This window comes from Dromaius novaehollandiae, chromosome 7 (assembly GCF_036370855.1).
Source record: "Dromaius novaehollandiae isolate bDroNov1 chromosome 7, bDroNov1.hap1, whole genome shotgun sequence".
In the NCBI taxonomy this organism is placed as follows: Eukaryota; Metazoa; Chordata; class Aves; order Casuariiformes; family Dromaiidae; genus Dromaius; species Dromaius novaehollandiae.
The window spans coordinates 21,739,108-21,762,967 of NC_088104.1; the positions used below are offsets into that span (position 1 = coordinate 21,739,108).

At 35.5% G+C, this 23,860-nt stretch overlaps 1 protein-coding gene and 1 long non-coding RNA gene across 7 annotated transcripts in view; one reads left to right on the top strand and one right to left on the bottom strand.

Moving 5' to 3' along the window:
• Positions 1-22,941, top strand: part of CSRNP3 (cysteine and serine rich nuclear protein 3) — a 116,538-nt gene extending 93,597 nt beyond the window's left edge. For all 6 annotated transcript variants that reach the window (XM_064514872.1, XM_026094161.2, XM_026094185.2 and 3 more), the window contains 3 exons: positions 2,143-2,402; positions 11,183-11,479; positions 12,945-22,941. In XM_064514872.1, coding sequence (XP_064370942.1) covers positions 2,143-2,402; positions 11,183-11,479; positions 12,945-13,982 — 1,595 coding nt within the window. In that variant the 3' untranslated portion in view covers positions 13,983-22,941. The remainder of the gene's footprint in view (positions 1-2,142; positions 2,403-11,182; positions 11,480-12,944) is intronic.
• LOC112979778 (uncharacterized) lies at positions 117-20,202 on the bottom strand. Its single transcript, XR_003258266.2, has 2 exons — positions 20,103-20,202; positions 117-16,091 (listed from the first exon to the last, which is right to left on the bottom strand). It is a non-coding gene; the product is annotated as an uncharacterized LOC112979778 (long non-coding RNA).
• Positions 22,942-23,860: the final 919 nt, after the last annotated feature.

The following is a 23,860-nucleotide window of genomic DNA, read 5'->3' on the forward strand; positions in this document are numbered from 1 at the left end:
ATACGCACTTTCCTGTGTAAAAGAGCATATAGGCAATGGAATTTCTGACTCAGAGTATTTGTTTTCATTCCAAATTGAAAGAGAATGTCAATGTCAAAATTACCCCATCTTTCAGATTCTATTAAAAACTTGGTTTTATTAATGGTAACAATTTTGTTTTGAAAACACGGCATATATGAAAAACAAGAGTACATTAAATCAATATTTAGTATTATACAAAATTGACACATTTTCTTCCCTCCAGTAAAACCTTCCTATAAATATTTTTGACAGGTTCTCTTGATATGAGATTTGCTTAAACTTGGACGCAAGTTTAGATATATCTAATATAAGAGAGTCTATCTTTTCATTGCTCCATGTACATCCTACATCCTTTTTGGAAAGCAGTTGTATCACTGAGAACATTTCCATGAATATAGGACCTCTGTTTATTGATATGAAATCTAGCATACCTTCAGCATATCTGAAGAAGTGCATATTATTTATTTAACAAACCATAATTTTAGCTGTTTATCAGTACTTAGTCAAAGTAATAATTATTTCAGTGTTGTACTGAATGCAAAATATTTTTACATTAGTGAGGCATGCCAACTGTAGTTTGGTTACAGGAATATATTTTCTAATATACTTTTTTCTCATATAGCTAGGTAGGTCATACTAATTTTTGGATAGAATTTCTGTATGTAAAAGTGACTTTTTTTCTACATTTCTGATTATCGTTTTGCTACATAATATTATTGAGAATGAACTATTTTTTAACTATGACAATAAACCAAACCTGTTTCAAAACCAGGGCTGAAAGCCAAGTGCTTCCAGTCTCTAGAGATAGCGCAATTCTAGATCAGTGCTGTACATCATGTTGTACCTTACTGCTTTTATAAAATGGTTCCAACTCTTTCAAAAGTGGTCAGGCACTTTTAAAATCATTTTACTGCCTGAATTCTGTCGGTTAGGTCTCTCATTTACCCCCGCTCAAGTGTTGCATCTAAGCTGCAAAGCTGTAGATTGTTAGCTACTTTCTCAACATCCTGTTGTCATTTTGCAATAAATCAAATAAACCAGGCTGCTGGCACGTCTTAAAAACCAAGGAGTGTCTCTTACGTTTCTCTAAAGTTTGTCTCTCTTATTTTAATCTAAAGGCTTACCATTGTTACCAGCGAGAAACAATATATCGGTATCACTGGAAGGAGTTACTAAATGTCCCTACAAAAAGAATAATATTTAAAAGTTAAAATAACACATTTATTTTTAAATAAATCCATTTTATATGATACTGTGTATTTGTATAAGAGAAACTGAGCAAGAGAGATGAATGTATGGGGTATTAGAAAAGAGAAAGGAATAGATTTTTTTTTTAATCAAGACTCTACACATTATAGCGAGTACGTGTGCACACACACACATACACACACACACGTATTCAGCGGATGGCAACAGAAATAAGGATGAAGGGAAAGAAAAAGAAAGTCCATCAGATTTTTTAATCAGCATTATTCATATATTATCATTCCGTGATGATGATGCTGTGAATTTCTGAGACAGTCTGAAACACTACATATATTGCCTTTATAGTTTTTCTAACACTAATTGCACATATTTTAGAATATAAGATAGGAATCTTCTCCTCTAATATGATCCAGTGATATGAAGATCTAGCCATACATCTCTGCAGCTGTAACCTTACTGACAGAATAATAATAGAGCTTATAGCTCTGTGAGAGACATTGGTCCACTGTTCTCCGGACTCCTGTCATAGGTAGTGTCATTGTGTTCACTGCGTTCAAAGAGGTGCAGTCGCTATCTTTGAGGTGAGACATTAGAAGAAGTTCCTTTTGCTAGGCTTTATTTGCTGCCTTGGTGAAATGATAACACATTATTAAAGTGCTGTGGGAAAACCCAAATGTCCTAGCCAAGAATTTCTGTTCTGAAATAGACAATAATGTTCATGGTTGTATCAGTTTGTAAGAGCTTCTAGGTTTGCCTATACTATAAATATTTCAGCTCTTATCTCCTCATTTGGAGTGCATTCCCCCGAACTTTAGCATAATCAGGTATTGTTAAGGCAAATTAAACTACTGAAGTGACAAAGTATTTGCTTATATGACTTCAAGTTATCATAAATGTAATCTGCTTCTGTTCTAGCTTCTTCAATCCTGAAGAGAGAGAAGCGGAAGAGAACAAAAAATGTCCATTTTAACTGTGTTACTGTGTACTACTTCACAAGAAGGCAAGGCTTCACCAGTGTTCCCAGCCAAGGGGGAAGCACGTTGGGAATGTCCACTCGCCACAACAGTGTGCGCCAATACACGCTTGGAGAGTTTGCAATGGAACAGGAGAGGCTTCACCGAGAAATGTTAAGAGAGCATCTAAGGGAGGAAAAACTTAATTCTCTAAAATTAAAGGTAAAAATTCCTTGGAGACTTTGATCCCTGCCTCCTGCACTTAATTGGGCAGTGTTAGGGTCATATGGACCCAATTTGTACATTTTAAACAAAACCCCTTCCTCGCAGTCAACTCTATTTTCAATGTAAATACTGATTTTTTTTCTTTTTTATTTCACTGAAGATAAATTTTTGTTTGATAATACTTAGTACTGCTGTAGCTATTTTTATTGTGTACCTCAAAGAGCTTTTCAGGGGGGTGGTTGTTTATTCCCTGTTTTCTACAGATAGGAAACAAAGGCAGAGAGGCAGTGTAACTGAGCCTTGACTAGGGTGTCCAGCAGAAGTCTAGAAGCACCAGAAAGAGAATGAGTCTTCTGAGACCTTGCACAGTGCCCTTATTAGACAAGAGATGGTAACATCGTGGTAATAAGTACAGGATACGAAACAGCTTATTTTCCTGGCTAACTAAAGCGAATTTGACAAAAAGTAAGAAACAGTTATGCTAGTTTTTTTAGTGTACTAATTTATATGATCATGTATCGTGTTATTACCAGCATGAGTGTTTAATATTTCACAAAAGGGTGATTAACCATCTATATCAGTTCAGTTGGTCAGAACTGGAGATACCAAGTGATATAAATCCACACTAAAGGTTTGAAGAGGGCTTTTTAAATATAGCAGAATAGAGAAAATAAACTGTGCATCTGAGGAGAGCAGAATAGAGGAGAAGATTATGGTCTTGAAAGTGTCCCTTGTGTCTTTTTCAAACTGGTGACAAAACTTCCATTTTTGTTATATTTTTGGTGGGTGAAATATTTCCTGTATAGTTGCTTGTCCCCCATATATTTTGGACTTTTTTTCAGGTGAATCCTGTAATTATAATTGAACAATTTTTTGAATTGTAGCCAAACTACTGTGCTTCACAGCCCCTTCATGATATTATATTTCTGTGTCAGACACTACTACAGTTGCCCAAAGTAAACTAGTATCCACGCAGTTTGAGAAATGCCTCTTAGCATTTTTCCCACAGATCTATATCTGAACTCCTGGAGAAGTGCATATGACTCTTATTATTCTAATTATTTTTTTCAGTCTCCTAATTGTTTTTTATTTGAATAGCTAAATAGATTCTTAAATAGTTTATAAAAATTGAACTGGCATAATAAAAACAAACATAAAATCACTCAGGACAAGAGGAAATTGAAGACGGATATTTGTACAGGTTGGAAGCGAAAGGCTTGAGTATTATTAATTTAACCACTGAACAGAGAGATTATACCTCTAAATGTCTTGCATCACAGGATCTTCAGAGCATTGTATGTGAATAGAGCTGTGTCAGTGTAACCAATGACTCTGTGCAGATCCCTAGGCAGACTTCCAGGACTCAGCTCAGATCATATATTCCCCAGAAATACAGATAGAGGATGAAATGGAGAGAGGGAGGAATCCCCAGTGGAGTGAGTAAAGAATAGTAAGGCATGCAAATATTTCATTTTTCCTTTTTATTGGGAGAAAGTTAATCATGAAAGATCATAAATCCTATTTACTTCTAAAGACCGGGTGAGACCTCTTAGCTTTCATCTATACTGAGTATAGAGCTTGCCTCTGTGTGCTTTCGTAGTTCATCTCCTGGCTGTGATGGATCTTCTTTCAACTACTTCACTCCAGCCCACTCTTTTTTAAAACACAGACTCTACTTTCGGCTCCTCTTCCAAACACAATGCATTCTTCCATCTGCCCTGTCACATTTTCCCATGCACCATAAATACTTAAGTGGATGATAATCTCTACTCTGAATGTTAAACTTCTGCAAAATCTCTTCATAAGTATTGAGTGAATAATGAAAGCCTGATTTGCATTCTTCCCTGTCTTAATTGTTTCCTTTTCCCAAATGGAAAAATCCTTACCCTACACTTAATTCAGCGTTGCCAAGATTCTTTCTTCATCGATCCTCAGCAGCTGATATGGGAATAGTTTACTAACCTTTCTGAGACTAGTAAACAGACTCCAAAGTTTCAAATTCAGATATGAAGAAATCGTGGTTAAGCGTTCAGAATCCTGAGAGTGTCTTAAAAATTGTGGCATCTAATTAGTGTTAAATCTTTTAGTAGAGTAAAATATTTCTTTCCACTCTAGAGCATATATAAAGAGGTAGGAAACAGAACACTTCCTTTAGGAAATAGTTTTGATTTGAGATAAAAAAAGAAACACTTTCCCTCCCAAAAACCTATGTGGGAATCCTTGATTTATATTGAAGAATGACTGTAAAGCACTGAGGATGTTTTATTTGCTTATAAGAATTGGGCCGTGGTGATTTCCTGTTACAGAGATGGAGGAGCTGTTTTGCTATTTGCCTGGTTTCTAAATAAACACAACAAGGAAAGGCTGTAGAGTTTTAAGGTGATAATGACAGTGATTATGATCTTTATTTAAAATGTACTGATCGGGATTTTCATCCAAATTACTGTACATCTGCAAAGAAAAATGAAGAAAAGGAGAAACTGCAGTAAGGCAAAGTTTGTTCGAAAAGGTTTTTTTTGTTGTTTGAAAATCTACATGCAAAAGGAAAGAAATAAGTTTCAGCATTTTTTTTTAATCTTGGTTTTCCTGGTTTGTTAATTTTTTCAATTGAATTAAACTGTTCAAGTCAATAGGTAGAGGGCACTATCTCTTGTAGAATTTGTTTAAAAAAAAACAGGTATACAGTAATATAGAGAATTGAGACTGTTACGTACTGTTAGGTACTTGCTAAAAGTAGAGAGCCAAATAAGAAACTTCTCTTAATTAAAATCAGAGAAAGACTTTAAAATCATCTTCAAGTGACTTTAGCCATTTAGCAGAAGCACTTTGGTGTAAACACTGCTGGTTGTGGCATACACACTATTAGCAGCTGAGTGTGAAAAGTCTAATGGCAAGCTGGGCATGAAAGCCATCTTGTCAAGATGAAAGGTACAAGGGAGGCTTTACTTTAATATGCTGCAATTTGAGTAAACGTTATGAGCAAGCACAGTAAATTAGCTGGAATGTTCCTTACTGCTTACTCATAACGTTTCCTCAAATGAAGATACATTAAAATAATTAGCATGACCCTAATGATGGTAGGGCTCATGGATCTGTGGACTGATAGATAAAACAGCACAGATTATTCTCATTCTGAAAACAGGGCAAATGCAAATGGAAAAGGATGTGGGTTTGCCTCTGAACAGAATTACCCTAGGAGTCTTTTTCCTTTTTTTTTAAAAAAAAAGATGTGTTTAAAAAGATTCCATCCCTTTTCCTGCCTTTTTATCTCCATAAGACATTAGGGAACGTGCATGAACACATGGCAAGGAATGGTAAAACCCTTGAATAGCTGCTTTGAAAATCTCTGTGCCGTTTCTTGGTTTCTTTATAAGCTAGGTAAAAAGCTATTGAGGAAACCTAAGTGGTGTGATTATAATGGTGCATATGAAGGTGTGTGCTCAACAATTTCCAAGAAAAGAAAGTAGCAGTACACTATCTGCATTAGACATATATGAATGAACTTAATTCATTCAAGTCTATCATGGAACTGTCAATAATTGGCCAATTAGTTTTATTTTAGGACAGAGTATTCAAATTTTACTTGCTAGTGCTGTCTAGGAACTTGCACAAATCTTTAACTTAAGGCTGTATCCTACTCTAGTATACATAGCCATGAGCTATTTAATTTCTACAGTTGAATGGTACAAATAGAAGCCAGTAGTTCTAACAGGCAGAATTAAAATGAATTGAACTGAAAATGAGTTCAATTTTCCTAGAGAAAACTGCAGAAACTAAAACTCTATGTTTTGTTTTGGTTTCCAGTGTAGGAAATTGTAAGGAATAATTTCCAGCTGGGGCAGGTAAAGGTGCTATGTGTCTAACCTAAATTTTACAGGTTTTACAGAACTGAAGTGAATTTCACCCAAGGACTTCACATATTGATCGTCATGAAAGTTACCTTTAGTTAACTTTTACCCATCTATATGCCAAAGTTTAATTCAGATAAGCAATGTTATCACGATCAGGAGAACTTAATGTAGTTTTGAGTAGGAAAATGTAATTTGATGGTCCTTGATAATCTTCCTCTTTCTGTAGTTACTCAATTACTTGTATGAGAGATGTTCAAATCTTACTTTTCTCAACCTTTCGTTGAAGTATTTAATTTCTTTCTTTACATCTGTGGTTGTGTCATTTGCTGTTTCCTCTGCCAGGCAAAAATAACCAGTCACAAAAACAAAAAATAATTTCCCCATCTGATCATTTGATGCAGAGATCATGACTGCATCCTGTCTATTTTGTTGGAGAAGTACACTGAAGTCCATCAGGAGCAAGTGTTGGCTGCTAATCAAACTATCTGATATTTTGATTGATCACTTAGTCTCATTCTGACCATATTTAATCTATGATGTACTGACCTAAAGAGAGTGTATTAAAAAATCAAACAGTAAAATGACGACTGAGAGCATGACCCAGTGCTCTGAACACAGGCTTGTGATAAGAGACTTGAGTCCAGACCATGTTGTCACCTTTGCAGAAATTTATGTGTCAGCAGAAAATAGAATTACCCACTTTTGCTGTTTGAAATAAACACAATAATTAGGTGATAATCTGAATGACCTATGAGTTATTATCATTCTTAAGACAGTACGTTCAAGCTCCTAACTAAAAGTATTGAATATGCTAAGCAGAAAAATAAGGGTTATTAAATGAGGAAAGATCAGTAGGCTCCAACTAAAACCCTAGATCTGAACATTTACAGAATTTGCATCTGGAGCCGAATTTTTCGGGTTTGGTTCCTGCAAAGCAAAAACAGAAGTAAAATCTGTTTTCTTGTCGAAATAGTTGAGATCAACTTGTCCCTATGTTTTGTGCAAGGTTGGAAAAATTCTGTGTGTTTTTATTTCCCACCCTGGATAACGAATCTCTCTTAGTTAGTGGTTACCCCCAAAATTCTCAGCCCCCAAGAAGCCTCCCAACTCAATGTCATTTTTTCAGTGTGGTATTTCTAAAGAGAAACTAGAATATACATTGTTTTTCTATAATGGACACCATTAGCGTTTGTTCTCTGGGTGACAAATTTGAGAAAAAAATCAGAGGACACAACAAAATGCAGTTTGATTTAAAAAAACGTGTAGTGTTCCATTCCAAATAACAATTTTGTAGACTTTTTTTTGTCGATGAATAAGAGTGCAGAGCAATGCAGCAAAGGACTCAGGATGAGCTAAAGTTCTCTGAAACTGCAAACTGCTGTCTAATCTCACTTGATGCCCTAATATTTGGCTTTATGGTCTGATGGCTGCATACAGCATTCAGCACCTGACTGGTATCCACCCCTTAATGCTCTACTGCTGTGTAGATTTACAGGAAGGGAAGAAAAAAACACGACAGGTCTGGTATCGTTTTGTATGTGCCTTTGTAAGCTGAGCAGTTACAGCATTCACCTCAGAGGTGAAAGCCCTCTACTCCTAGGACTGAAACTTAGTTTTTATTAAGTAGTCATATAATAAAAAAAATATTACAGAAGCATGGACTGGATCAGAATTGTTCCCCCCTTCCCAGTTTCACTTTTAAATTCTGATAGGCCATTAAGTAACACTGATCCGCTAAAGAAGTGGTTGAGTCATCTGTATTTATTTATTTGGAGAACTCAGAATTCTTAAGTCATTCTCCTATTGAATGAAAAAGCAAAGCAAAGAAACATAAATATACTGTACTTAGCTGTACCTAACTAACAAAAAAGGAAAAACAAACAAACCCCTGAAATCTGTTCAAAAGATGGCATTCTGGATTTGAACATTCAGGCTAAGTTGCATGTATAGTGGGGTATTCCCACACACTAGCTTCAGGCAGTTAATTCAAGATGATTTTAATCAATCCATGGATTTACCTGTCTCTCACCATAGATTGTACAGAAGGAGGAAGAGTTCTAATGTTAGCTTCTCTCCTTAACTCACTGAACTAATACATCGAAGTACCTGGAGTAAATTATCTCTCCATTGCGCCAGAGTCAAGCAGAACTGATTAGGGAGCTCTTACCCCTCTTTTCCTAGCCCCTATAAAAAAAGATAAATAGTAGAAAACAGAGTAGGAAAAAATATAAAGGTAGTTTGAGAGGACATTTTGAAAATGCCTGCATTTAAGATGAAGAAAGAACTGGAAGTATATGCACATATAGGGATTTGAACGTTATAGGGATAACAGACATGGAATTAAAATGAAACATGAAATAGAATGAGGGCGTCGAACTCCGAAGGCTGTAGTTAAGGAGTGAGAATACACTGGAAAGAGAAGGACACAGTAATGCCTGTAACGCGGAGCTGTGGAAATGGCAGAACACCTCTGCATGAACTCAGTGTTCTGAATTGCTAAGAGGAATGAATGATTACTGATGCTAAGGAGATTTTTTTCCTTATGTAGTGTAATGTATAGTCTTTACACAGTATGTAAGGACTACCAGTCATGATACTGGGACTCTTCTCCTCAAAGGGTATTGCTTTTAACCTGACTTAACAAGGAAGTAGCTGAATCATCTCTTTTTCTCTGTGATTGCTGTATCCAGTTGCTATAAACACAAAACTGCAATCACAAAGACAGTAAACAGTCAACAGAAGCCCACTGTTGATTAATTCATTTATGCCATAAAATGACAGTTGCAATCCAGAAGGTTGTGGAAAGGCCAAACTGTTAATGTAAATGGGAAAACTAAAATACCTACCCCAGTTGGGAACATTAAAAAAGCAGAAATAGTAAGGTGGGTCAGATTCAGGACTGCTTTCTTACTCGTAAACATAGCTAGATGGAGCATCAGGAGGAGAGGTGACAGGATTAGGTAGCAGAAAAAAAGGGAGTTCACTACACAGTGATAATTTTTAAATGGCTAACAGTGAAATGCATAAAACCCAGGAAACGGCAGCTATGACTTCAGAATTGTATCTCTATGTGAAATGGGTGTCTGAAAATCTATTTGGGATAACAGGCCAAGCTAAAATTTTCTGCAGCTTAATAAAGCAAACAAAATTAATTTGAATGCTTACTTTTCTATAGGTAAGAAACAATCAAATTACATTCACTGAGAGCCATTTTTCTGAGATCATGGTGATGCCCATGATGAAACAGTGTTTTAATGCAAACAAAACTTGAGATTTCACCACTGTACAAATACAATTTATATCATATTCTGTTCGCAAAATTATGGGTCCAGGTGCTCTGCTAGTGTAAGTCAGTAGCCTCAATTCAAAACATTGCTTAGTGCAGGGTGAACATTGGGAATATGTTTTTTTGTTTTTCCATTTTCCATTTTCAGCAAAATGATTTCATAGAACTAAAAGAATAAGGGTTCATTGCATGACAAAACAGTCACATAACTGCACTTGCTACAGATGTTTGCTGTGGTACCATGCTCAGTGTGTGTAACTTGAGATTGAGAAAATACATTTCCATGTAGTAAATGTTACCATCCCTCTCAAGATTTTTTTAGCGCTCACTATTCTTTTGATTCTCAATTTTCTCTTCAGAAGAACTTTTATAAAAGCTCTAGTTTTATTATCTGGCAGGTGTAGCAAGCTAGCTGTACCATGGATAGAAAAGTTACCCTTCCTTCAGTACAGTAGATGAAAGAATGTGGCCTTTTTCATCTTTTTCTTTTCTTCTTGAATATGTACACGCCTTTCTATATGAAATGGTTTACAAGCACATATGACACACATGGCACTGAAGTGTACTAATTTATGAAAGTGGAAAGTGCCTTTGGAGTTTTGTGCTTGATGCTCATGGGCATTTACTTTTGAAACAAATTTAAAAAGATTTGAGAGGAAAACTATACATCAGAAATGGTCTAGGGAACTCATAGTGCTAGGGAACTCGTATATACAGAGGGTCAAAAATTAATCTTGTTAGGAAATGAGCAGGAAAAAGCTTTTCTCGAGATCCCCCACAACAGGTTAACACCATATTTCTTTGTTTATTCATTAACAATCTAAGAATAATCTGGACTGGTTAGTGAAGTACTAAAATATATGATGGCACAAAGCTATTATTTAGGTTATTTTCAGGACCTAATATGACTGTAAAGAACTTCAGAAAAGCTGTATGCATAAGCAGCATGAAATCTATTGCAAATAAATTTGAAGTTACAGAGGTAGAAAGTAGGTAATATTAAGTGACTTACAGGTTCAAAAATAATAAGCAGATACAGGCATCTGCGCAAACACTTCAGTGGAAATACTGCTTTTTGACCTCAGCTGTACACATAGCAAATACGTTGTCAGGCTACATGAGGAAGAGGATAGAGAACAGTACATAAAATAAATATGCCATTTTAGAAATCTCTGATGTAACCTAATCTGGAACAGTGTTGGTAGAATAACTACTAAGCTCAAGAGGGATAATGAAGAATTACAAAGTGCTAAGAAATAGGAACTAAAATCAATTGAGGGCTCAGAAAAATCATCCTATGCAGAAATTTTGTAAAGGCTAGAATCTTATAAAGGCATGAGATCTGCCAAACTACTGCATATGGTAAAGGACATAAAGAACAGTTAAGAAATTGGAGTTTATAAGAAATACAGTTTCATGACAAACCTGAAACTAAAAATGAATTGCCTTTTCACCTCCCCATCTATGATTATATTATAGAACTTACTGACAGTTGTGGAGACTAGAGCAAGGCATGACAAGTAACAGGATTTTTACATATGGCTTTCTACTGTTGTAATTCATTACATGTATTTACATATATGACACACATTTGTAAGTATAGTCTACACATTATGTATGTTAATTGTTCTGTATTACAGATGACAAAGAATGGTACAGTGGAATCTGAAGAAGCTAATACCCTGACACTGGATGACATTTCTGATGATGATATTGATCTAGACAACACTGAAGTAGATGAGTACTTCTTTCTACAACCCCTGCCAACAAAAAAACGAAGGGCACTGCTACGAGCTTCTGGAGTGAAGAAGATTGATGTGGAAGAGAAACACGAGTTGCGAGCCATCCGCTTGTCCAGAGAGGATTGTGGCTGTGACTGCCGTGTATTCTGTGATCCAGAAACTTGTACTTGCAGTCTTGCAGGCATAAAATGTCAGGTAAATATCTATATTGTTGTTGTCATTTAACTAACAAGGGGTGTGTGTGTGTATTTTTTGTTGTTGTTAAAGTGATAACTAAACATATTATGGAAAATCATTAAATGAATTATTACATGATGATGCTTGTGGATCTCAAACTAGTTTTTTAAGGCCCAGTTTAAGAGTATATTGTGTGCAGTACAAATTATCTCCTTAAAACCATTATTTATTTTACAGTTGGTTTAGACGCACACATTTATACACATTTATCTGGTATTTTTTCATTCACATACAAATACAGTGCTCCTCATGTTCTTCTCTGGCCTTTATCTAAATGTTCAAATGGAGAAAACAGACGAATCAATAACCTGCAGATGTCAGAAGGGATATTAGCTTTTAGTCTAGAGACAGTTCACATACTGTTCAAATGTGAATTATAATCAAAACTCAGTAAGAAGCAACGCATGAAACCCTATGATACTGTCCTTACCCAACATGCAGATGTCAGCAATAGAGTACAACTGCTAATATGTCATGTAGTTTTTCTCTCTGAACTGAAAAGGTATTTTGTGTCACACATTTACATGGTCTCCTATGTACAGCTGTAAATGTTCCAGAATGTCCCCTAAAAGATGCTTCCACTAATTCTCTTGAGTAGCTGCTAGCACCTGAGTTGATTTCTCCATGAATACATTTTTCATAATTACTTAAACCCAAGCAAAACTCTCTCTGCTGTTCTAAATAATGTTCCCTTCTTTGCTGTTTGTTTTCATCTTCAGGTGTCTGGGCTTTATTTGGTTCTCCTCTGCATTACATTTTATGCTTAGGTATCACAGTGTAGATGAAAAAATCATAGACCTTAAGTCATCTGACTGAAGTACCTGATTTGTGGATTCACTCACATTTTTAGATATTTAAGCTAGGTATTATTAGATACGTAAGTTCTGCCCACAGTCTGTTGAGCTTACAACATTGCATCTACAACTGACTGAAGTATCTTTTAACACGTATTCAAGCTTCCATTTCCTATCTTCTGTGGTCAGGTGTTGCCCTATTGGAAGCTTTACAAAGTTTTTTATACATAATTCATGTTTCATTAGGTTTCTAATTATTTCCATGATTTTCATCAAATTCCATAATTTTTTTTTTCCTGCTAGTGATTTTGCCAGGATTTGAACACATTTAGTGTAGCTGTAGCAGATCCGTAAATAGAAAAACTGTGTATTCTTTGTTCCACTCTGTAATGCCTACAGCTGTGAAACTGAAGTATTTTTCCTATTCTGCAACATTGTAAATCCATGCCTTACTATTTTTTGCAGTATTGCTAAACTCCAGGTTAGCTGTCTGAATTATTGTTATTTTGGATTATTCTCACGAATACTTCTCAGGTGACTCCTGTTTTGTTTCTTTAGGCTGACTAGGTTCTGTCATAACACCAGATTTATGATATGTATTACTAATCTGTACTCTCTTTTTCTAAAAGGTGGATCGTATGTCTTTTCCATGTGGTTGCACTAAAGAAGGGTGTAGCAATACAGCAGGTAGAATTGAATTTAATCCTATCCGTGTACGGACTCACTTTTTGCACACAATAATGAAACTTGAATTGGAGAAAAATAGAGAGCAGCAAGTTCCTGCACTAAATGGCTGCCACAGTGAGATAAGTGCACACACTAGTTCTATGAGTCCAGGACCCCATCCAGCTGAATATTCAATCACAGAGAATTTTGAGATTGAACCTGAACCGCAGGCTGCAGTTATGCATTCTCAGTCAGCCGAGGACTTGGACTGCCCAGGGGAAGATGAGGAAGAGGAAGATGGGAGTAGCTTTTGTAGTGGAGTTACAGATTCTAGCACACAAAGTTTAGCCCCTAGTGAATCAGAAGATGATGAAGAGGAGGAGGAAGAGGAAGAGGAGGAAGAAGAAAAAGCAGATGATTTTGTGGAAAGCATGGGCTCCCATGCTGACATGGTGCCTCTTCCTACTGTCCTTTGCTACTCTGATGGCACTGCTGTGCATGAAAACCACTCTAAAAATGCCTCATACTATACTAACTCTTCAAATCTGTATTACCAAATAGAGAACCATGTTGCTGGCACTACTAACCAGATTGGTGAGACTTACTCAGAAAGAGATGCTGTCAAGAATGGTAGTCTTTCTCTGGTGCCTTACAACATGACTTCAGAACAGTTTGTTGACTACACGCGGCAATCAGAGGAAACTTTTAGCAGCCCTCATTACCCTTCTGCAAATCCCTCAGTGATTGTTTGCTGCTCATCGTCTGAAGGTGATAACAGCGCTCCATGTAACAGTTTATACACTGAACATAGGCCAGGCCATCCTCAAGTGGAATTTCACTCATACTTGAAAGGTCCCTCTCAAGATGGATTTGTTTCAGCTTTGAATGGTGACAGTCATTTACAAGACCACCCTGCTGAGAATTCGCTAAACCTCCCAGAAAAAAGCAGACTGCATGAAGAGTGCATCAAATCACCAGTGGTAGAAACAGTACCTGTTTAATATTAAAATTATTCTAGGACTGAATTCCTTTATTAAATGCACTCAGATTAGATTTCCTAGAATCTTACTTTTTTTAAGAGGTAGACAACACTTGGACTATGGTCAACGTTCCAGACACTTTTTTTTTTTTTTTTGAGATACATTGGCAGTGGCATTGCACACAGACAGTTCGTGTAAAGATTAAAGAAACAAACTGTCTTTTGATTTTAAAAAAAGCATAAGTAAAAAAAATATATATATTCAAAGTAGCCTACCTATCAAAGTATGTGAAACCTGCCAAGCTATGTGAATCAAAGCTTCATGTTTTTGATTGTCGGGCCTGTGCAAGATTGTTAAAAATGGTACTTTGAAATAATCATGTTTAGAGTCCTAATTTTCAACATATCTGGAAAGATGGTGAGTTTTAATGTAAAAGTAATTACTGTACAAAAAATTTTAATTGTTCTGTACTGTATGTATTTAATTTATGGTAGTTTAGTACTCATGTTTTGATAAAAATGAACAGCATGTTCATTTGAACAGAAGATCCATAGCTAATAACAAAGAGCATGTCCACTTTTCATCTGGAGTACCATGTACTTTTTTTTTTTTTTTTTAAAACACTATTCCTTGTAAGTTATCTAGTTATCTTGAAATGCATTTTTAGAGTGTACTCTTTTCTCTTTTTACTGTTCTGGACAAACTGAAGAGTCAGAAAGGGGGCATTTACATTTTCTAGAAAGGTGAAAGGTAGACAATCCGCCATTAAAATTAGAATCAGTGGCATTCTCAGAACTAACCTCTCCCTCCCCAAAGAAAAATGATCTTGTATATAATGGCAAAGCAGTAGTTTAAGCTTACACAGCACCTTTTAGCCCTACAAAACATTCAGATATTTATGCACTTTAGTGCCATTTTGCAGTACTTTATTAACTATGGGAACTGTGAACTATTTTGGAGAAATGCCATAGCTCCAGACTCTGAGGTATACGTAACATAATAGCATCCTAATCATTGTAACAAAACCGGTAAGTTTTCCCAAGCCAGTTTATGACTATTTCAGCAAGCAATTTATAAAGACTAAGTCTTGCTGATCACAGTTTAAATGAAGCATGGAAAACAATGTGAAAATGTCTAGGTTTTCCTAAATATTTAGCAGTTTTTATAAAATATGAGACTGCCTTTTTTTGGACGTCTGATCATATCGCAGATTTAGAGACCTAATTAGGTGCAGGAACCTGCATATTCAGTGAGAAACATAGCTTCAGAAATTTTGTATCTGTGACAGTTTGCAAGCAAAATACAAAAGTGCATCATGTGGATATCAATTACCTCGTACTCCGTTTTTTTTTAAATGAAAAGGGAATTAAAAGATCTATGTCTCAACCTTTAATTTATTAACTAAAGTTGCTTTCTTCTAGAGAAGGAGATGCAGGAGCCTGTTTTTCTATACACTGATAATTCTGCCCTGCCTTATTTTAATTTCAAAATTATTTTGATATTTTTTGTTTTTCTAATACTGAAATATTATTTATTATTTATCCAGTAGTTTGAAATGTAGACATGTCTTATTTGTTGAATTAAGGATCAGGATCTTAACTTTTATCTAATCAAATCTAGATGGTTAGCAGTATGCATGTAAACACAGTGTAAATTTTAGCTCATAACAGTGACTCTTCTGGTTAGAAGCTTTTTATGACATCATGTACAATACTCCAGTAGAAAAGATTGCCAGACTTAAAATGCTTTTTAAAAAATAAGCTTAATTGTTTTTTTATGAAAACTGTGCACAATGATTTCCAATTTTTATTTTTACATAAATTGGCAAAATATTTTTACTCCATGTAGTAGCCAGGAAGGGGTTTTTTTTTTTTTATTTATTTGTTTCCACACCAAGTCCTACGTGTTTTATCTTAAAAGAATTGCATTAAAAAGTCCTAGCTCTCTAGGGACTGGATCCACCTTTGCGAAGTATTCCATCTCCTGGGTAAGTGCAGTCATGTTGATTCTCTGTTCAGCAGTTCCTTGAGCTCTGTTCCTCTTATTCACAGAACACTCCAGTCTCGTTCTCTAACAGTTGAGTAGCCAGGTAAATGCATGTACTCTCCACTCTATATAGTATATACCCACCTTCATTTTTAAAGAGAAACATGTTAGGAACAGTTCATAAAAAGTTCTGCATGTAAGAATGAGAATAGTATAATGCTATTCAAGATATTTTACAGGCAGATATAACAAGTCTCTGTATATAGGCATCTTGCATTAACAGCAGGCTTAAATCTGGCAATCTCACTCAACACCAGCACCGAAAGCACAAATCCCTACTACTTGAGCTGGAAGAGTAGCTGTGAATCAGTAGCAGCTTTTTAACCTCAGTGTGTGTTGGCCACGGGAGGATACGATCAGGCACACTTTACCAGGGTATTACTCTCAGGGGAAAGTTAAATGAAATAGTTTTGTTTCATTATTCACCCCGTTACTGAGCAATAAGAATTTTTCTTGGTCCCTATGCTTTCACATGAGAAATATCTTTAATAATGTTAGCAAGCACAGTACATAATTAACTTTATAAAATACATCTCAGCTAGCTTTAAAATACTGAGATGGTGGTTATTTAATATTTCCATCGCCACAGGCTTCAGACCCAGGATTCCTTAACATTAGCATCTATATAAACTGAGTACCCAGATGTATATCTTCTATGCCACTGTAGCATCAGAGGTGAATACAGCTGAATTCTCCAAAGCATGCGGCATAAGCTGACAAGTAGCTGATACAGTGAGGGGTAAAGAAGGCAGTGGCTATATAAAGAGCTTTTGCTATGCTATTTTCCCTTGCTTAAAGGAGCTAGTTCCTGGGAACTGAAAAATAACATATGCCTAGTAAAGATTAATACTGAGAACATAATTACTGGGCCGTGGTGTAGACAGTGTAGATGATAGTAATACCCTTGTTTTGTCCTTCATGTGGTCTGGTATTTTGTGATCCAGATTTGATTTCAGGATACAAACTAAACAAATCTTGTTTAATTCTGGGAACAACTTAAAAAGTGAAGTCTGTGTTTATAATTGACAGAGATTTCCTGGTAACTATACTAATAATATTAACATGCCTTCTAAGAGATATAAAGCTTGTACTGAGGAAAAAAGAAAAAAAAAAGCCTTAAAAAAAAAGGCTTACTACAGCATGGGACAGAGAATTTTTTAGCTTCATTTTTTGGGCTTATATATAATAATATATGATGTGTCCAATTTTCCAGGTAATTATCATTAATGTTGATAACCACTCCTTTCATTATGGGTAGGCTTATTTCTGTGCACTGAGTTATGTTATTAAATGATAAACATAGAGCAGTGTGTGCTTCTGAATAGATCTGGCGCATCATTTGTTGAAATGTTTACTGATAGCCTGTATCAGCTTTATTTCCCAAGGTGTTTAGCTACTAATAATTATTTGTAAGAAGGCAGATAATAAACTAGCAGATAATTTATGATTACATTTAGGCAGTTCAGAAAAATTAGTAATAAGAAAAGCAGTTCCCTCTGTAAGAATAAAATAAATTTCCACACTAAAGATCACTGAAACAGCACATAAAATGGACTGCCTTTTTTCCCATAATGTGAACTTTGACTCTCTTAAGAAATGCATTGTTAAAGTTTATATATAAAGCTTTAACTGATGTTTGTTAGAGGTGAAACTGGAACTTTGCTGGCAAAAAGCAATTATAGTGATTGCAATTGTTTCCTTAGAGCTATAATTCATGCCCACTAGTACATCCTTTGAAAATTAAATGCCGGTCAGTAAAAGTTTCTAGTATTTCTTTTCATTTTTTTAAGGAAAATTTCTGATCAGCTCTATTCCATTCAGATCAAAAAGTTTTACTATTTTGCATTTACACAAGTTGCTGATCATGAATCAGAATTTGAGTTGACATCTATCATTTCCTTAAAGGCCATTTGATTATTCTTAGTAACCATCTTCACTTGTTATAAATATGGTTCAGCCCTCTCACTCATCTGTTAAATTGTTCTGAGTCAACTAAAAATATTAGCCTGCCTTTTGTGCAAGGTCTGTAGAAGCTGCATGTAGTGTTCATGGTGGTGTTACTCACAGGATTACTAACAGCTATAGATACAGTTTCTTATCTTACCTGGGTGTCATATTTCAGTAAATGCCCTAACAAACCAATCCTGTAGCACCTCTCCCATCAGTTGAGAGTGTATCTTCAGTAAGCCCAATTAGTTGGATAAAGATTGTATACATACATTTGTACACAAAACAGAAAAATGTGTTGTATTTGAGTATTTCAGATGTTTATGACATCTTGCTAAAAATCTGATCTACTTAATAGAGAACTGGGCTAGGAAAGAAGAGACCTGGACTCTGTTTTTGGCTTTGCCTTCATCCAGCTCTGTCACCGCCCCCCCTGCCCCATGTCACCCCCATTCTCTGTGCTGTGGTAGTAAGGTACTTGGATATGTAGTGATTAAAAAAAAAAAAATCTATAGATCAGCCAAAATATCATTTGCATCTTTTTTTGGCATCATTACTAAATTTCTGTAATACTGAGACACTTTCCCAGTCCAGCCCAATCCTGCTCAGAAGTGAACAGAAATTTTACCACAGAGAAGAAATATAGCAAAAGCAAGCTCTTCTTTCCATGGATCAAGTTAACGAGCAAAAATTTAATAATAAAGTTCACCATAAAAATGGGAAAATTAGAATAAAAGCTATGTTGAATACCTAACATTTACCTATAGACTGCTTAACATTTGAGCAGCAAGACTAGTTTGCCTACAACACCACACAGGGCAGCAAAAGCAGTCTTACTCCCCTGCATGTCTTCCTCCTTTGCCAGGTTAATTCCCTGAGTCAAAACTCCATGCCTAGGCTGCCTCCGAGGCAAGGCAGGTGGCCTTACTCGGAGCTAAAGCAAAAGAGACATTGGACCCACAATATTGTTTAAAGGGCATTTGCTAAATAAGAAGCTCGTGTCTGTGCTGTGGTCTATACTGTAAAGCAGTGTCATGAGCTGGGCTTAGTTATTGTGCCAGTTGTTAAATTTCCTGAAGGAGTCAGGAACAGACATCATAGAGGATGAGATGAGAAATCCTTAAATGTTTAGGGATGTTATGCTTTCCTCCTGGGGCTAAAGGGTACCCTCTACTTTATTATGGTTACAGAACATTTGATGTAAAATACATAGAAAAAAATAGAATTAACTCAGAGAATATATTCTATAGAATTTATTTCTAAAATATTAAATCTGATTACTATTTTTTTAAAATAGTAGAAAACTACAGTTATTTTCAGAAAATAGATACATGGAGTCTGGTTTGTTAACATGTTCCTTAGTGAGTAAGAGAAATCTCAACATTTGCCTTTTTGAATGTTTCCAAAAATTTCTTTTAAAAAACAATGTACCTTGTTTAATTTTGCTGTTCTCAGTAATCACTGTCTATGTGCTAATTAACAATTGTCTTTTCTCCAAGAGGTGTGCAATCGAAAGCAAGAACATTGTGAAGTGATGAAAAAGTGTGATTTAGTTGTAAAGACATCTGAGTGAGCACCTGCTTGAGTTGTTCATAAGTGCTTCCTGTGCATTGTCTCTTCCCCCTCCCAAATCAGAGGCAGTTTTTAACTTGTTTGCTAATAAATGTGCCACAAGGTTGTTGCTATCACTTAAGGAGAAGGAAAGCTATAAACACCCTTGAGACCTTTCTGCCAGCCTACTAGCTGATACCACGTTTTGACTTATTATAAGCACATCCAACTTAGGAGACATCTCAGTGTTTTGTAGCCTTTTGTTTTCCTTCCTCTTTTCACATCTTTGTCTCTGAGACAGGTTTGTTTTACAGTAAGGCTTTTCATTAAAAAAAAGGTTTGAAATGTATATGAGGGCAACTCTAGTGTCCTCTGTGCTATCGTTTACTTTGCTAGAAGAGTTAATTTTATGTTTCACTTAACATTAGCACGCAGATGGACTGGGACTTCGGGGAAAGCGTACCCTGTAGGCTCTGACTAGAGAGTCTTTGGGGCTGATCCCAACAAGGTCTGTAGGTGCCCCTACTCCATGCATGCAAACAAGCACGAAGGAAACCTACCCCCACCGGCTGCAGATGTACAGTATGAGATACTCACTGTCTCCTAATGTGCGTAGATCTAGGGGAAGAGTGTCAGTCTTGATGTAGCACAGCCCAGTACTGGATGAAAAATCCCAAATAAGGGAAGGCAGAAAAACATCACCTAGGGAAACAAAAAATTTCCATTAAAACTACCAGTGAGACATTAGCAATAAATAAATAAATGTAAACACCCTTTTGTAAAATGGAAGTGAATTGGATCTGAAAAAAGGAAAATTAAAATGTGTGTGGCTTTACTACTGCATAGGCTTCATGGTTAGGAAGATACCCAGCATGTAGAAGGTCCCACCAACTGGAGAACCGTATTCATGATGCTCCATAATGTTACCACTCAATTGGGAAGACGAGTCTTTCATCCAGGCTAGGAAACAAAAAATCAGAGGGCAAACTTCCATTTGTTTGCTCAGTTATTTTCATTTGGATCTTAGCAATGACTCTTTAGCAAGTTTTTTGTTTTTGTTTTTAGCTTTTTTATAAACCTCAAATGGAACAAAGTCAAAAGAAGTTTGTCTCATGTGTGTGTACTTCTCTAACTGTACACTTTTTCAACAACCTGTGAAGACTGGATTAGCTTTTCTGTATGGGCGGGAAGAACAATGGAAGATAAATATCAATACCACTATTATAACCCAAGGATCAAGACAGTCCTTTGTCTTGGCATGGGTGGATACACCCTGGGCAGGGGGGGAGGGGACAACAGAAAGGGCAATATAGAGGAAAGGAAGGAAGAAGGCAAGAGGTAGATTGATGAGAAGGAAATTTTTTTTTTCTAGAGGACAAAAGAAAATATAACAGAAAAAAAGGAAATAAAGACATGCCCAGACAAAAGATAGACATGTGTATGTTCTCTACAAGTTAGGTCATGTTAGAACATGATACGAGTTATGCCAATTCATATATTTTAAAACAAAACCATGAACTCAGTGCAAACAGGAAATGTCTTTTTTTTTTTTTTTTTTAACATAACAGTTGGATGCAGATAAACATTAAATAAAACATGATTATCCAATAGTACGGGGTAAAAAAAAAAACCAACACAATGAAACTCTAGAAACAGCATTACTGTCTTTTCTTTGCCTATGTCAACTGCAGAGGCATGTTAAAATACCGTTTTCGTTAACTCAGCTCCCAGGCATACGTTCTAACACAACCAATTTCTCAGATAACAAGTGACATTAAAGGCAAAGAAGAAATAGCTGTCTTTCTTACTAGCAATTCAGCTTGGGCTTTTCAAATGAGATTTAGTACCTTATTGGCAGCTAATTCCTCTAGGTTTCACCACCTTAAACTTTTTTTAGGTATGCAATTTTGTTTGGGATTATGGGTGCAGGTCAACCTTGCTGGGGTACTGGGGCATTGCTGTAAAAACAGCCACCTATCTGTGAGTTTCTGGTATGCAGATTGAGCACAGATGTTCATCTTCTTCAAAAGATCATGTCATTGTGTGCAGCAGCTGGTTCTCTTAAAACAAGACTAGAAAAAAAAGCATCCTGTTTTTTTCAAACCATCACACACCAAATACCGCCACTTTAGTTCTCACATAACAATGCCCACATAAACATTGCTTAACCACTGGGCCCTTCTTTTAATTGACTGATTGTAGGCACTTCTATGGAAATATGTCCGAAGTGTAGTTTGTGAAACGTTAAAAAAGTGTTTGATGTAAAATAAGCGCTAGACATTTAACAGTGCAAAAATAGTCAAAATCTGTAATTACAAATCCATTCCTAACAGCCTCAGCCTGTAATAGTGTCTTAGTAAAGTTGATCTTTAAGTTACATTGCATTCTGGTGTAATAATCTTTTGAAAATAAATTTGTTAATACAGATGTGCTGGTTAATACCTGCTAACATAAAACACGGCATTTCGTTACTTTGATTTGATTCCATCTACAGCCAATAGATAGCAATTCTGGAAAAAAACCCCCAACATTTATTATTACAGTATTACAGTTCTATGTTAAGTGTTTTCATCGTTTTAACAAATATGGACTGTGTCAAATTTACACTGTCTATTCCAGCTCTGTCTTTCAAAAGATTCATCTGTCTGTATATCTATATATAGATATATATTCCCATAAGAATATAAAATTGCTTTTGAAATTTTTGTTGGCAAGTAGTAAATAATACACTGCAGCATAGATTCAAAAGCATTTAAGTTGATGGTCTTTCAGACATGTAGTCCATTCAAATGGGACTAGTAAAATTGTGGTATAATTGCAGCCATATGTTTAAAATTTATACATTACTTCTAACTTCAGCAATTTTTGAGAAAAATAATTATGTAAAGGAATTAATATTTTCCATTCCGTAACGTTAACATTACAGATAATCTTACATGCTAAAATTATGGAGGTCTCAACAGAAAAGCAACATTTTTAATTGGACTGCTACTTTAAAACTGTTTGAAGAAGTGAAAGGAAAGAAAGTTCATCTTAAAATATGTACATGAAAATAATTCTACAGCTTCATGAATTACACATTTCCTTTTTAAAAAAAAAAAAAAAAGTTGTAACATCAAAGATGCCAAAGGGTAATATAAGCTACAATAATATTCAACAGAACGTAACCTAGACCTTATGTTGTAATAATTTATTCAAATTAACTGTATTCTTCTGTATTTATATTTTCAGTATTTATTATGAATGATATGGAATTTGATGTATTTATTGTGGCTTATTACTGCAATGTATATATTACAAAAATGAGCATTTTTAAGTCTTAACATTAGGATTTTTTGTTAATTAGTGGCACTTGTATCGGCTGTATTTTTATTATATATTGTACAATATATATTGTCCATTTGTTTGCAATGAAGTAAAACAGGTTTCTACGTTACATCAACAGTGCATCTTATTTCTATTATGCAGTCTAGACATTCCTCTCTTGTCTCGCCGTACCAGGATTAGTACAACATCTCCTCCCCCGGACCCACAGTGCCTGTCTTAAAGACGCACTGTGAAATTTCTAGCATTTCTCCCATTCCCCGTAGCATAAGAAGAAACAGTTTCAAAATTTTTTTTAACTTAACCAGTGTATAAATATTTAAGAAAATGAATATAAATGCCTTTTTTGGTATATCTGGTTGCACTTTAAGGAACACTAATGTCTACACTTTTCTTTGGCCAATGGAATAAACTATGTGATTCCTCTATACACTTCATAGTAAATTTGATCAGTTTGGTTATGTAGTAACGAAAGAAAGGTTTTCAACAACTGCTAGAGAAAAAAATTTGCAATAGCTCCCTCTGGTGGACATTTTCAGTATTTTTTCATACAGCAAATCATTTCAACAGTAACAAAGGCATATAAGCCATACTGTTAGATTTCAGGACAACTGCTTAATTATTTTTAAAATTGCTGATTAAGATTCCTTTATTATGACAATAATTTAAAATCACAGCTCTCTGCCATCTTTATGACATTTATAAATACTGAGCTTTAGATGTGTAAAAGGTGAGTTGTCCGTAAGTCTTCATTGATGACAAATTATATATGGCTAAGTTATTTGTATTTGTAACAATTGATAAAGATCAGGTGCTGTTCTCTAGATTAAAAAAAAAGTCCTCAGAGGGTTTAAGGTAGCATTCAGAGCTTTAATTTATTAGGAGTTACAGAGAAGAGAATACACAAACATATGCTATCAGACTGCTTTTGAGCTGCCATGAACTATGTATGACTAACCATGCTCCAGCACCTGGTAAGCCATAGGGATAAAGTCTTTTCTATAAAACAATGTTCAAGAGAAGTGTTCTGA